Raw genomic sequence first — 16219 nt, forward strand, 5'->3', positions numbered from 1 at the left:
TATTGGGTAAAAATCCAAACTCGTGTTCCAAAACCTTGTTGATATAACAGCACCAAGAGCTCAATCTCGGCGTTAATGACTTGATGAACAGCATCATGTAAATAAGGAAAATAAAAAAGAAAGCAAAAAGTTAAGCCAAAAGTAAACTTCAAATCATGTAGCCAGACATCCAAGATAGTTTATCATTCTATCAAGTTGAAAAAGTAGCAATTACCTGTTTCCATCCCAAGGTTCTCCCAAAGTAGCAATTACCTGTTTTCATTCTATCAAATCAACTAAACAAAGTTTTATGATCAAGAAAAATGAAACAAAGCACATTGTGCTTAAAACTAGGGGGATCCTTCTATTTCTATGATCACATAGAACGGGCAAACAAACATCATGCTTCCCTGCACAACCTTATAACATTTGTTCACAAAAGTAAACCCAGTCTGAAAAAGATGTCCACACCACTCCACTAAGTTGCACGGCAAAAGCCAATATCGGTTTGTATCTACATTAGTGATCCTGCACTTTCCACTATATATTTATAGACTTCATGCCCTGAAATATAAACTAGTAGCAAAGAAGATGTGGAACGTGGATCTTACATCTCAGACTGGCAAACAATTTCCAATCTTACTTGAGGGTACAACTGATGCACAAGCAATAGTGCCATTTTGCGTCCTCAATGGAATTAAATTGATTTACAGGAATCGATATTCTTTAAACAACAATGGAAACAACCTTCATACAATTTCACTGCAGTTGGATAATACAAGAAATCATATGTACATAGTCCATTCGTAGTTGAGCAACATAACATGATTTAACACACTCGAGAGTCCCCAAGAACATATAAAAAGGAAAATGTCCTACTACATTAGTTATTAATGTAGTGACAAGACTAGAACAATTTCAGTATGAGACAGGATAATTTGCTGTAACAGATTAAGAGTGCGGGAGATGTCAGTCTGCTGTCCAGCTCTGTTCAACAATCTCGCGCACCTTCCTGTTGTATTCGCGCTTGTTCTCACTGAACATGCGTGCTGCTTCTGAATTAGCTGGCGAGTTAGGATTTGGATCACAGAGCAAAGACTGCACTAGGAAAAATCACATGTAAGGGGTCTAATCAATAGCAAAGATGCTAATAGCTTGTAGGGCTCTCTCTTTTACAAAAGCAGCAAGTGCATTATTTTTTTCTAAGCAGGTAAGAAAGACGACCACCTATTTTTATATTTAGCAAGCAAGAAAAATGGGCACATAATTTCATATTTCGCAGGTAAGAAAAAGGGGCACCTTTAAGAGTTTCTTAGGTGAGAACTTAAATTGTAAAATTTTTTGCTTGAAACAACTAGAACTTAAACAAGATGAAGAAAGACTTCCATGGAGTACTGGATGATGAAAATTACACAAATCTTCATATAAGAGTTTCTTAGGTGATTACTTATATTGTGAAGAAATTTGCTTGAAACAAATAGAACTTAAACAAGATGAAGAAAGACTGGATGATGAAAATTACACAGATGTTCATAAACGCGCAGGAGAACCTAGGAATGACCTTAAGGGAGAATCATAAATTTGAGTATAAGCATCAGAAGTACATTTTGGACACAAATCTCATCTTCGGGGGAAGCTACAGTACCTTTATTATTGTTTTTCCTCCATTTTTTTTTATCATTTCTTTAATTAATCACATTAAACATAGTAGATTGGCATCTATTAGTATACTTCATCAGCTATTTTAAACCAAGTAGGCCTGCTTTCCCAACTTATCCCAAATACTATATATTTATTTCTCTTCATTGTATGCTATCCCTCACACCTCACTTCAAAGAGAGAAATGAGAACATAAGGGGAACTCATACAGAACTGTGCTTTACTGGAGCAATAGATGGAAAATACCTGACCGGTGAAGAATCATGCTCTTACTGATAAATAGAGATGGCACCAAAAAATGAAGTAGGAGAATAGTTCACAACTATAGAGTTGAACTAGGTATTAAATCAAAGCAGTCCTTAACATGTTAATATAAATGCCAACTGTAACCAGGGTTTTAATCATTTGAGTGCTGTCTGTTAGTGTGCTTGGAATACATATCTCTCCAACCCCACCCCTGAGCCCAGAAAATATATTTTAAATATGAAAGGTCATATTAATCTAATTGGTTTTAAGATTATCTAAAAAAGGAGGAATAATGTTGCACTTAAAAAACCTCAAAATACCTGGATTGAAGTCAGTATAGCAGCTACATCATATATGGGACTCCACTGATTTTGCAAGATGTCCAAGCAAATACTTCCATCAGCGTAAACTGAACAACAATAAGACAGACACTAAGAAATTAGCAAAAGCCGAATATTGTCCAAAACTACTATGTGCATGGGAAAAAAGGTAAAAATAGAAGGGGTAATACAAAATGCTTGTAAGCAGCAACAAGCTTAAACCATTTAGAAAAAAGTAGGAGATATTGGATAAGCTTTTCTACAAGAAACAAATGGAAAACAGAGGATACACATGATCTTCCCATAAATTGCCCAACTCTCTCAAGCAACCAAGAAACTATGGGGTTTTTGGTCACGGACTAGTAATGAGGGATTTTAATGCATGAATTGTTATTCAGTGGATAAAAATATAAAGATTGTTATAGGCAAAATACATAGTTTACCCATCGACCTTGCAGCGAAATCCCTGTTACACACCTCTTGTTCACGGAAAACCTTTTACACTCAACCTTTCAAAAGAGTGTCTAAGACACACCACTTTTGTGCTTGACCAATTTTTCAGATAACGTGAAAGTCACGCCCTAATAGGGTCGTGACACGTGTCATTGACTTTAAAAGGAAAAAAATATATTAGAAATTACAATTAAAACATCTCTTCTTCATCTTCCCATTTTCTATCTTAAGCACCATTGTTGCTGCCACCTAGTTGTTTGTGAGAAAGTTTGTTAGTTTATAGATATGTATAGTGTAGTCTTGTCCCACATTGGAAGAGGAGTAATATCTCCTTGTAGTGTATAGCTATAAATAGGGACCTCTTGTATTGTATTTATCATCCAATATCAATAACATATTTTCTCCCGTGCCTTCTCACATGGTATCAGAGCATTAGTGAGAAAAGATCGATGTGCGTCATTCCAGCGTTAACCGGGAAGAAAGAACTTAGTCATCGTGTAATTTTTCCGGTGACCTAAGGCTTGTCTGAGTGAAAGTCACTTTCTGTCGGTGTTGTGCTAAAACCAACACCACCACGAGGTAGATCACCCTCCGACGACCAATCCCTAAAATTTTATCCGGCAGAAAAGCCGCCACGCTCCTCCACGTGCCGGCAACAACTTTTCCGGCGAGGGTTCTGACCACTTTCCGGCCATTTTTTCGCGAAGCTTCTTCAGGACAGTGTGCTCTCCTCAAAATTCCGAGCCTCTACCCATCTAATTCAAATCAAATTCTGACCACTTTTATATTTTCCGGCGTGAACAATGTCCTTTCCGGCCATTTTTTGAAAACATTTCTTCAGGACAGCTTGCTCGCAAAGGAATTCCGAGTCTATCCATCCTGGTTACGACAAATTCCGACAACTTTGGAATTTTCCGGCGAGCTACAGTGTTTCCGACACAGAACAGTATTCTGTTTTCCTGCTGTAAACAGTATTTTTCAAGCTATTTCTTCAGTTTTCTCACAGGAGTTTCTTATTTCCACTATTTAAAGTTAACCCTACTACTACAAATTGTAGCAACATGAGAACCGATGCTTTGAATAGTAGGATGGTTTCTTTAACAGAGTATATTGAGTTCCTTCAGTATAAAGCATGTAAGCAGATATCTTCTGAGATAACTTCTGTTGTTCAAACAGGTAATAGCGTGACTTGTTTCTCCCAATCTTCATCCTCTGAGTCTTGGGTCATTGATTCAGGTGCATCAGATCATATTTCTGGTAACAAATCTCTTTTCACTACTATTTCGTATTCTCAATCTCTTCCAAAAGTCACAATGGCCAATGGGTCTCAAACCATGGCAACTGCAATAGGTCAAGCAAGCCCACTTCGTTCCTTACCTTTAGATTAAGTCCTTTATGTTCCCAATAGTCCTTTTAATCTCATAGTTGTTAGTCACTTGGCCAAATCACTTAAATGCATTGTTTTATTTCTTGCTGACCATGTTTTTATACAGGAACGCAGTACGGGGCGGATCATTGGTACCGGGCGTGAATCAAACGGACTTTATTACCTTATCCTTGCTAAATCACATGGACTCACACCTTGTCTTCCTTCTACAACTTATCCTGTTACTGATTCACCAGATTTATTACATAAACGGTTGGACATCCCAGTTTGTCAAAACTTCAGAAAATGGTATCTGGTTTATCTCACTTGTCAGCTCTAGAGTGTGAGTCATGTCAGCTCGGTAAGCATACCCGCTCCCATTTCTCTCGGCGTCTTGATAATCGAGCAGAGTCACCTTTTACCTTAGTCCATTCAGATGTTTGGGGTCCTAGTCGGGTCAGTTCCACCTTGGGATTCCGCTACTTTGTCAGTTTCCTTGATGATTATTCCAGGTGCACTTGGATATTTTTGATAAAAAATTCGATCCGAGCTGTTTTCTATTTTCCAGACCTTCCACGCTGAAATTCAAAATCAATTTGGGGTTTCTATTCGCACATTTCGTAGTGATAATCCCCGAGAGTATTTGTCTTCCCCATTTCAGCAGTTTATGAAATCTCATGGGATTATTCATCAAACGTCTCTTCCGTACACATCTCAACAAAATGGGATAGCTGAAAGAAAGAATAGACGTCTTATTGAAACTGCTTGTACCCTACTCATACAATCTCATGCTCCGTTGCGTTTTTGGGGGATGCAGTTCTTACATTTTGCTATCTTATTAATCGTATGCCATCTTCAGCTATCCAGAATCAAGTTCCATTCTCTGTCATGTTTCCCCACTTACCTTTGTTCTCTCTTCCACACCGTATCTTTGGAAGCACTTGTTTTGTCCATAACCTTACTCCAGGAACAGATAAGTTAGCTCATCGTGCTCTTAAGTGCGTATTTCTGAGTTTCTCGAGAACATAAAAGAGGTATCGATGCTACTCTCCTGACCTCCAGCGGTACCTTATGTCCGCTGATGTTACATTCTTTGAAACCCAATCATACTTTACAGGTTTAGGTCATCACTTAGATATTTCTGAGGTACTACCAGTTTCATCTTTTGGAGATTCAGTCACTCCAGCTCCACCACCTACCGCTCCAGTTGTAGCTCCACCACCTACAGCTCCGGTTGTACCTCCAGTTCCTCCACATAATCCAGTTCAACCTTCTGCAGCTCCACCACTCTTGACTTATCATCGTCGTCCACATCCAGCATCAGGCCCAGGTGATTCACGCCCCGCATCAGATTCTGCACCTACTGCAGACTTGCCTCCTCTTAATCAACCAATTGCACTCCGCAAAGGTGTACGATCCACACTTAATCCTAATCCCCACTATGTCGGTTTAAGTTATCATCGTCTGTCGTCACCTCATTATGCCTTTATATCTTCTTTGTCCACTGTTTCTATCCCTAAGTCTACAAGTGAGGCACTATCTCATCAAGGATGGCGATGTGTTATGATTGACGAGATGTCTGCTTTACATGCGAGTGGCACTTGGGAGCTTGTTCCTCTTCCTGCAGGTAAGTCTACTATTGGTTGTCGTTGGGTTTATGCAGTCAAAGTCGGCACGGATGGCCAGGTTGATCGGCTTAAGGCTCGTCTAGTTGCAAAAGGATATACTCAGATTTTGGGCTTGATTATAGTTATACTTTCTCTCCCGTGGCTAAAGTAGCATCTGTTCGTCTCTTTTTGTCCATGGTTGTTGTACGTCATTGGCCTCTTTATCAGTTAGACATTAAGAATGCTTTTCTCCACGGTGATCTTGAGGAAGAAGTTTATATGGAGCAACCACCTGGTTTTGTTGCTCAGGGGGAGTTTAATGGTTGTGTGTGCAGATTGCGCAAGTCACTATATGGTTTGAAACAGTCCCCTCGAGCTTCGTTTGGTAAGTTCAGCACAATTATTCAGGAGTTCGGCATGACTCGTAGTGCGGCTGATCACTCTGTGTTTTATCGGCATTCTGCTCCTAATCTGTGTATTTATCTAGTGGTTTATGTTGATAATATTGTTATTACTGGTAATGATCAGGATGGTATTACTAATCTGAAGCAACATCTCTTTCAGCACTTCCAGACTAAGGATCCGGGAAGATTGAAGTATTTTCTAGGTATTGAAGTCGCTCAGTCTAGCTCAGGTATTGTTATTTCACAGCGGAAGTATGCCTTAGACATTCTTGAGGAGACTGGAATGATGGGTTGCAGACCTATTGACTCTCCTATGGATCCGAATGCTAAGCTTCTGCCTGGACAGGGGGAGCCTCTTAGAGACCCTACGAGATATAGGAGGTTGGTTGGCAAATTGAATTACCTCACAGTGACTACACCTGACATTTCTTTTTCGGTGAGTGTTGTAAGTCAGTTTATGAATTCTCCCAGTGATAGTCACTGGGATACAGTTCGCATTCTTCGGTATATAAAGTCAGCTTCAGGCAAAGGACTACCATTTGAGGATCGAGGCCACGAGCAGATTGTTGGGTACACAGATGCTGATTGGGCAGGATTACCTTTTGATAAACGTTCTACGTCAGGATATTGTGTTCTAGTAGGAGGTAATTTGGTCTCGTGGAAGAGCAAGAAACAAAATGTAGTTGCTCGATCTAGCGCCAAAGACGAATATCGAGCCATGGCTATGGCGACGTGTGAGTTAGTTTGGGTCAAGCAGTTGCTCAAGGAGCTTAAAGTTCGGAGAAATCAGCAAGATAGAACTAGTGTGTGATAACCAAGCTGCTTTTCATATTGCGTCAAATCCGGTGTTCCATGAGAGGACTAAACACATTGAGATCGACTGTCACTTTGTCAGAGAAAAAATACTTTCAGGAGATATTGTTACAAAGTTTGTAAAGTCGAATGATCAACTAGCAGATATTTTCACTAAGTTTCTTACTGGTTCTCGTATTAGTTACATGTGTAACAAGCTCGATACATATGATGTGTATGCACCGGCTTGAGGGGGAGTGTTAGTTTACATATATGTATAGTGTAGTCTAGTCCCACATTGGAAGAGGAGTAATATCTCCTTGTAGTGTATAGCTATAAATAGGGACCTCTTGTATTGTACTTATCATCCACTATCAATAACATATTTTCTCCCGTACCTTCTCACAGTTTCCAACAGCACCAAAATTCAACCACACCATCTAAACAGCTAGTTGAAAATAATCGAGCAACAAATTGAGTTCAACAACCCAATAATCAACAAGACCCAATTGAATTTTCAAGCTTTTTTCGATACCACAACAATGGTGGATTCTAGATTTTTTCACCAAACCTTCAATACTACTGTTAAAGCTTTTAAATCTATCACAAATAAATGGTTTTCACAATATTTGGACAATAAACCAACAAAAACCGCTCAATTTTAGATCTAAAATTTATGTTCTTTCAAAAATTCTATTTGGGAAAGAAGATGAAGGGGAGGGTAGTATGAGGAAGAAGACCAGAGGGAGGGGGAGGGGTTCCTTCGGGAAGGGGAGACCAAAAATGGGATTTTTTACGGGCTTCATGCGCTTTTTTTGTGTAAACACGCAAGTGCTATCTGGTCAAAAGTAGTGTGTCTTAGACACACTTTTGAAAAGTTGAGTGTGTAAAAGGTGTCCCGTGAAGTAGAGGTGTGTAACAGGAATTTCGCTGCAAGGTTGATGAGTAAACTATGTATTTTGCCATTCTTATACGGTGAATAATAACATCAGAATTGTTATACAACAACGACAACAAAAAACCCAGTGTAATCCCACCAGTGGAGTCTTGGGAGGGTAGAGTTTATGCGGACCTTACCCTTACCTTGTGAGGGTAGAGAGCCTATTTCCGATAGACTCTCGGCTAGAATTATTATACAGTGAAAAATAACATGCGAACAGTTAAACTAAGTTGTTCAGACACGGGTGTTGGTGTCCGACACGGGTGCAAATCTAGATGTCGGATCCTTCGAGATGTAAATCTTAAGATTCGGGGATGCGGATCCTAGTACGGATAAGGGTGCAGGGACCCAGTTAAAAATAATTCAAAAAATAAAAATATCTCTAAATTATGAGAAATTTTGTGGAATACTTACATATAGCTTGTAAAGTGTGGATTTCTTTTTTATTCTCAAGTTGTATATAAGTAAAGGATTGATTTCCTAGATAAGATATGATATTTCCTTCAAATTTACTCTAGTTTTGGTTCTGATTTCGGGTCAAATTGTATCTTATCTTAAATTTTTCCGTACGTCGTGGTCAAAGTACCCAAAATTGTTTGACCAAATCCGGTACAGATCCCATACCCACACCCATACTTAGTGTCGTGTCGACACGGGTGCAGCACCTAAATTGTTGTGTCGGAGCAACTAAGCAGTTAAACACTGAATAGTAATACATGAACTGTTATGTAGAGGAGAGGCACTGATGCTCCGGTGAGGAGGTGTGAGAGGCTGGCGTTGGAGGGCCAACGGAGAGGTAGAGGCAGGCTGAAGAAGTATTGGGGTGAGGTGATTAGACGAGATATGGCGTTGCTCCAGCTGACTGAGGACATGAGCATAGATAGGAAGGTGTAGAAGTTAAGAATAAAGGTTTAGGTAGCCGAATGTTGTCCTTGTTTGTCACAGTAGCTTTGATACATCTCTTAGCTTCTTTTATCCCTAGATTGTTGTTATTTCTTATTGCTGCCTTGTTTCGGTTTCTGTTTGCATTACTTAGTGTTAGTTTTGTATTTTCGCTTTGATTGTCAGATTGATTTGCTTGATGTTGCTCCTTCCCCTTTTCCTCCCTGAGCCGAGGGTCTATCGGAAACAGCTTCTCTGCCTTTTAAAGGCAGGGGTAAGGTCTGCGTGCACTCTACCCTCCCCAGACCATACTTGTGCGACTACACTGGGTTTGTTGTTGTTGTTGTTGAACTGTTATGTAGAGATCGTCTACTTTAAGCATATTTTTGTCCTTAAATATCCTTATCCAAGTATTGCTAATAAACATTCTTATTTGAGATTTTACCCTAAAAATAAGTCACTTTTCCCTGAAAAGCCCAAGCGTTGCAGTAGTTATGCAGAGGCTTATAGGAAACTCAACATTGTATTAGTTCCGCAGCGAAAACATTAGTACAACAAATTTTTAGGCAACCAAATGTTGTATAAGTTATGCTGGATTCTATACCGAGATTATTTTACTACACCTTAGAAAAAACAACCATGTCTAAACATTAATTGATTATATAGTGCTCAGCTTGCTTTGGCCAGTATGGATCTGAAAAAGGGCATATAAAGTAATATTTTATGCCAAAACATTTGGTGTAGCAGAGTACTCTTGTTTTCGTTTGCACCTAAGTGTAGCATATTGGTCAATGAAGTGGGTACAAACCTTGGAGATCAAGGTTTAAATCCCAAATCCCAGCAGAGACAAAAAATACTATGTAATTTGTTCCCTTTGTCTAATCTTTGGTGGACAGAGTTACTAGGTACGCATACTGGTGTCTGGTGAAATAGTCAATGTATGCAAAGGCTGGCCCAGACACCATGGTTATAAAAAAACCATGGTGGTGTCGCTGAATGGGCTTCCCTTTCCTTCTATCTGGCTCAAGAGTAAGGGTAACTTATAGACACTGCCAAAAAGAATACCCTTGCTCAAGTTGAACAATGAGTTACCCTTTCTAAGGAGTACAATTATGCCCCAAAAAAACAAAAGAGAAGAGGGGGGGGGGAGGGGGGGGTCACAAATAAATTCACTAGAGCTACTTACTATTTGGGTGGAACATTCTGGAAATAAATCGCACAGTTGGTGGTTTGTTTGGATAATCCTCTGAGAATTGAAGTGTCAGCTTAAATGTGCCTGTGAAGGAAAAATGTCGCCAGGATAATTAGATTCAGGTGGAATAAATAACATATTATAAAGCAAATAAACCACATGTGCCCCTCCATTTTCTCTGAGGGGAATAGCAGATGAAAAACAGAGCAAAAGATAATGCTGAGAAAAAACAAGGAGAACTAAAAACAGGGGTAATGCACCACTAGACACTAGAAGCCCAGAAAACCCTCTTCACTTTGAAGATGGAGCATCCAGCATTAAAACCAAAGCATAGTGCATTCAAAGAGTCATTGAAATGCAAGTATGCAATACTAAATCAGCAGTTGATCAGATCAACAAAGATGCTCATCTCTTTATTGTACTTGAAGAATGCAGAATTGACAAAACTAAAACAGAAAATGATGCCCTCTCATAGGACAATATATATACCTGAGTTTTGCTAACCTACTACATCCCCATTTTTTAATTCTCACAAATACCCTTACTACTTTCTTCCAACACATTTAAAATAGGGACATTTTCATCTTTTTTCATTTTCTATTATTTTTTTCCCTCACTCTCTTATCAAAGTCTCACGGAAGAAAGAGGAACAAAAAGAGTCTCACAGAAGAAAGAAAGACTATAAGACTGAAGTTTTTTTTCATCTACTAAGGCTGAAGTTGAATAATGGAGAAAACAAATAACTCAATTTCATTTCTTGTTTAGGTGTTCATAGAGCAATTAGCGGCACCATTTTGACCATTTCTTAACATAGTACAAATAATTTTACAAGGAAGAGGATTGGTAACGTTTGATGATTTGACACTGGTATATGAACGGAAAATGAAGTTGGTTCTACGTCCAACCATGATTTCCGGCGAAGCGCTTGTTCCTATGAGAGATAGCCAGGACGTAAAGACTCCGCTCTACTGGGTTGTTGGAATATTTCAGTGAAATCTCCATCCTGTTTCTATAAGATTTGAACGGGGATTTGGTCAATTAATCCCACTTTCAGAATACCCAAATCAACAGGACCACTTCTTCCTCAGATCCCTCACTCTCTCTCTCCATGTTCTCTTTATAGTTTCAGTCCTCCACAAATTAAACCAAACTGACAGCTCAATGTTTCAGTCCTTTTAACTTGTCTCTGTTTAACTTTCATTTCTATTTAAAAATCTGTTCAAAGTAATTCAATTTGGCAGAAGAGAGGGATTATTTGAATCACCATTGACGGGGGAGAGAAGATAAGAAAAGAGGGGAATGTTTGGGATTAAATTTCGGATAAAAAGACAAAAAAACACTCATAGTAATGTGTTGTTGTTGTGCTAGTAAGGGCATTTAAGAGAGCAAAAATTAACCCTATATATATATATATATATAGAGAGAGAGAGAGAGAGAGAGACTCCATGAATATGCTACCATTCATAGAGCATTCAAAGAGTCCTTGAAATGCAAGTATGCAAGACTAAATCAGCAGTTGATCAGATCAACAAAGATGCTCATCTCTTTATTGTTCAATAAGAATGCAGAATTGACAAAACTAAAACAGAAAATGATGCCCTCTCACATACATATATATATGCATATATATATATATATGTATACACACACACACACTCCATGACTATACTACCATTCATATTTTACAGGGGAAAGAATACATAGGATAACAACTGCCTCACCTCCATCCCAGGGAGTATCATCAGGACTGCATTTCAAGGATAAAACAAAAGAGAGAGAAAATGTATAAGCATAACAAAACTGCTGTGGGAAGAAACAGATATTTCAAAGTAAAAACAGCTATGAGTCACGACTGTCAATCAATTTAATTGTCATACCCGAAAATGACTGCATTCCATAGCATTATATTGTTGTCATACGGAGCTCCACTGATGCCGGCCGGGGGATCCTGCTGTAACCGCTTAAAATCCCTCACCAGTCTCTTCCTCGCCGGTGTCGACATCCTCACCGCCTTATCAAAAAATTATACCTCAATAACTTGCTAAAGACTAAAGTAGACACAAAATCTTAATCTTCTAGTTTCTGGACCATAAAAGCGGCTAAATTCAACATGGAAGTTAAATTAGTCAATGGAAAATATTAAATTTCCAGCTTCCTAGACCCCAAAAAAAACTATATTCGCCATGGAAATTAAATTGCTGTTACAAATTCTACCTCAATAGCTTGCTAAAGTCAACACAAAATCCTGAATTTCCAGCTTTCTAGACCAAAAGAGCAACTAAATTGTCCATGGAGATTAAACTAGATGATACAAAATCTTAATGTTCCAGTTTAGTAGACCAAAAAGCAACTAAATTCGCCATAGAAATTAAATTAGTCGACAGAGAATCTTAAATTTACATATCACTTGATTTACCATTGAAACTAAACTAATCAATACAATAACATAACCTTCCAGTTTACAAGACCAAAAGCAAAAAGATTTTCCATAGAAATTAAACTAGTCAATACACAATCTTCATTTCCCAGTTTTCTAAACCCAAGAAAGCGACTAAATTCTCCATGTAAATCAAAATTTCAGAAAACCAAAGCTGTAAAATCAGCTGAAATCAGAAAAAGAAAGAAATAAACCTAGATGGCTAGATCCATACTAGTGTTTTAAAAGTTGTGGGCATGAGGCGAGCGTTAACATGAAGCAAGGTGTAAGCCCTTAGACGCTAACACGAAGCAAGGCGTAAGCCCTGAGGCGCAGGGCGTAAGCCTTATGGATCTTTAATTTTGAATGTTTTATAAATTAACAAAATAAACATATAAGTGACAAAAAGTAAAAATCAGATTAAAATTGTAGAAAATTCAAGAAAATCATAAAATAAGTTGGAAAATGTTTATATTTATATAAACATGCTAACATGTGCACAACTATTACCAAAAAAAAATTACTTGAATAAGTGAAAGACATAAGATGTATTACACCCTAAGTTGCCCGGACTCGGGTGCGTGTGTCCAATACCGGTGCGGATCCAGAGATTGGATACTTCTTAATCTAAATTTTAAGATTCGGGGATACGGATCAAGGTACAGATACGGGTGCAAGGATTCGGCTAAAAGTAATTCAAATATTTAAAAATAGAGTTACAAAAATATGTCTAAATTATGAGACATTATGTGAAAAACCAACAAGGTCTTTGAGAAGGTGAAAATATTGATCAACATACAAATTTCTATATACAAGATATTCCATTTGCTTCAATTTTACCCTAACTTTTGTTTTTATTTCAGAAATCATTGTATATGTCCCGAATTTTTCGGTCGATTTTGGTCAAAATACCCAAAATTGGTTGACCAACTCTGGTATGGATCCCACACCCATACGCACATTGTGTCAACACGGGTGCGGCAGCAAAAGTGAAGAGTCCGAGCAACTTAGATTACACCTATAAAAAGACTATGATGGAACATATTTGAGTTGTAAAAATGATATTCTACTTCCTAATAATTCAAAATATAAAAATGACAATAGTATAAAGTTATTGTTTGAAAACCTAAAACTAAAAAAACAAATCATAAATACTCATTATAACATGAATAGAATATTCTTTGGAATAGAGTCTCGAGGATAGTATCTAAACTTGAATACCACAACAAATTCTAAAACCAAAACTAACTTGAAATAAAGAGAGAAAAAAGAAAAACTTGATAAAATGAAGCATAAAGAAGTTGCAAGCATGGAAGGAGAGCAAGCATTGGAAGACAAAGCTCTTGCTTTATAGTTCGCACTTCGCAGACATTGCCAAAGAGGATTTGCTACTCAATAAACGACAAAGAGAAAAGATTAGGAAAGTAGGGTATAAACTTAGAAAAGGCCTTTGAATTTTGACTTTTTTTTCAGTTTGAGAATTTATGATGAGTTAACTTTTGAGTATTTAAGTATTAAAAATGAATTTATTAAGCAACTTTGACTCCAATTTGGAAAAGTTCCCTGGGCGCCCAGAAAGTTGGGACTTACGCCTAAGCGAAGTCCCAAAAGATTGGGAATTACGCCCCATGATAAGCCTCAAAATACCTTTTAAAACATTGGTCCATACACAAAAGTACAAGCTTAAAGCACAATAAGGTATTGCTTAAATATTAAACCCTAGAATTCAGCATCAATTAGCAACCAACACAACAATAACTTGCTAAAATTCGATGCAAAATCTCACTTTTCAGTAATCTAGACCAAAAACTAAACTAAATTCATCATGAAATGAAATTCAAGGCAAACAAAATCAACAGAGACCCTAGATCGATAAAGAAAAATCAACTTCAAAGTATAAAACCCTAGAAATCAGCTGGAGCAAGAAGGCATATCAAACAATGAGATGAATGGGAATTGAAGCCAAATAGGTATCGCCTAAATATAAAACCCTAGAATCCAGTATTGATTAGCAACTAATACTTCAATTACTGGCTATGTCGACACAAATCACAATTTTCAGTAGTCCAGACCAAAAACGAGACTAAATTAGTCATGAAATTAATTTTTAAGTCACCAGAGGCTACAAAATCAACAAAAACCCTAGATCCATAACAAAAATTCAAAGCAAAAAATCAAAAACAGGAATTTCACGAGTAAAACCAAAGAATTCAGCTCGTGTAAATAGGCACAAAAAATTACATGAATGAATTGAGAAGACAAAAATACAAAACATACATAAGAAATACGGAATTGTTCACCTACGAGCAAAAAGCGGCGAGAATTGAATGATAAGCGTCGACGGGAGGTTAAATGATAGGCGTCGGCCTTCTGTTCGTCGCCGGCTTAAAAGGCAATGGAGATTTTGCGTTGGCGTGATATATAAGCTGCTGAAATGCATTGTATAATTGTATACGTCATATATGCAATGCACACGGAGATGCTTATCATTTAGATTTTTTTTTTAAATAATTTCAGGTAAGTCCCCTCAATTTTGCTTCATAATCCTAATTTCCCTTATAGTATATGATACTAGCTTAACCAACAAAAAAAATGATACTAGCTTATCTTTCTTATTTTAATTTCTGCGTAACAATTCTTTTATCCTATCTATATTAATGTGAAATGATTATAATTAGAATAATTTATATTCATAGAGCACTTTTTTGGTTTAATTAATTTTATAACTAGTTTTGGTTTTCTAAAATCCAATAAATACAACAAATCGTTTTTATGTTTAGATCTGAACAATTAGTTAATGGCAGTGTTGGGATACGTATCAAACAAATCCAAAATTTTAAAAGAAAAACTTGGATCGAAATATGACTTTTTCACTTTATACTCTTTACTTGTTTCTATTTTCAGTTACGTGGTTTTCACTTTATTATATATTTCTATTATCTAGAAAAGGCAAAGATGGTCTACCAAGGGCAGACTTATCATTATACCTGCCAACATCTTTGCTTTTTTAGTAGAAAAGACATCATGGTCGACCAAGGGTACCTTTGTCATTTACTTCTGTCATAAAATCTATTAAGGCACCTATTCTCACTCCATGGTCATTTTTATTTTTTTCATAAATCTAGAAGTATCAGTTTTTTCATCCAAGCAACAGACACGTCATGAATTCAAGAAACATCGATTCTTTCATCTGTTTTCTTCTGGCTTTCGAGGACAGCTCTTTGAGCTCTCTTCATCTTCTCAGCAACTGAGTGTTGCAATTTCAGGTCATTTCTCTCTCAATTTTCATTAATTTTTTCCCGGTTCTCTTCTAATTTTTTTAACTTCATGTTTGTTGTTGGTTATTATTCTTCTTTTTCATCCTTAATCTGCTTTCGTTTTGTTTTTTCAATTTCCATATATGATTTTCGCTCAACATTTTCTATCTATAGATGGAAGGAAAGATTGGAACTTTGAGTTGAAAAAATACACGAAAGATATTAAAGAAGAAGTGTTTGTTATAGGTAAAATGTAGGAGTGTCTTTGGAAGTAGACAATGATAAAAAAATATATATTATGGTAGTAATTTCATTTGCATTAAGATATTTTTCTGAATTTTGAAAATATCTCTTCAAATTCAGTTAAAGGAATATACTATTGATATTCGTTTCTAGATAGAATAGCTGTATTTTTTTCAATTTGATTTGACTCTTTGGACCAGAAATTGGAACTCTTGAACAGTAAAAATGATGGTCTTTTTTGCTATGGGTTTGAAAGATAATTTTCCGGATTCCCATGTGTTGGAAATTAGAAATATAAACTGATATAAACAATAAAGATGTTAAGATCACCTTAGGCTTGTTTTCCTTTTATATTTTCATTGAATTTTGTTTCTGTTATAAGAAAAATCAAATTATGGTGGATGTCCACTCTTCCTCCATGATCTTCTTCTATGCTTAATGACATATTCAATGACATATTTCT

At 37.0% G+C, this 16219-nt stretch overlaps 1 protein-coding gene across 3 annotated transcripts; it reads right to left on the reverse strand.

The window, feature by feature from the left end:
* Window positions 1-690: 690 nt before the first annotated feature.
* On the reverse strand, window positions 691-14712 carry LOC107772211 (ubiquitin-conjugating enzyme E2 2). 3 transcript variants are annotated; one of them, XM_016591704.2, is made up of 6 exons: window positions 14557-14712; window positions 11718-11851; window positions 11562-11587; window positions 9835-9924; window positions 2205-2293; window positions 691-1077 (listed from the first exon to the last, which is right to left on the reverse strand). In XM_016591704.2, exons 2-6 carry the CDS (start codon window positions 11840-11842, stop codon window positions 949-951), a joined length of 459 nt encoding a protein of 152 aa, XP_016447190.1. In that variant the 5' UTR covers window positions 11843-11851; window positions 14557-14712; the 3' UTR covers window positions 691-948. The 3 variants fall into 3 exon arrangements, with proteins under 3 accessions (XP_016447190.1, XP_016447188.1, XP_016447189.1); XM_016591702.2 differs by having other exon boundaries at window positions 14561-14697; XM_016591703.2 differs by having other exon boundaries at window positions 14534-14687.
* Window positions 14713-16219: the final 1507 nt, after the last annotated feature.

The sequence above is a fragment of the Nicotiana tabacum genome, chromosome 14 (assembly GCF_000715075.1).
Source record: "Nicotiana tabacum cultivar K326 chromosome 14, ASM71507v2, whole genome shotgun sequence".
NCBI classification, from domain to species: Eukaryota; Viridiplantae; Streptophyta; class Magnoliopsida; order Solanales; family Solanaceae; genus Nicotiana; species Nicotiana tabacum.

Bases quoted from the DNA above. Each gene is read 5' to 3' on its own strand.
- LOC107772211 (XM_016591704.2), bottom strand. From the start codon at position 11,842: ATGTCGACACCGGCGAGGAAGAGACTGGTGAGGGATTTTAAGCGGTTA. The intron at 11,588-11,717 runs GTATGACAATTA...CTTGAAATGCAG, and splicing joins TGGAATGCAGTCATTTTCGG to TCCTGATGATACTCCCTGGG. The intron at 1,078-2,204 runs GTATTTTGAGGT...TTCCTAGTGCAG, and splicing joins CTATACTGACTTCAATCCAG to TCTTTGCTCTGTGATCCAAA.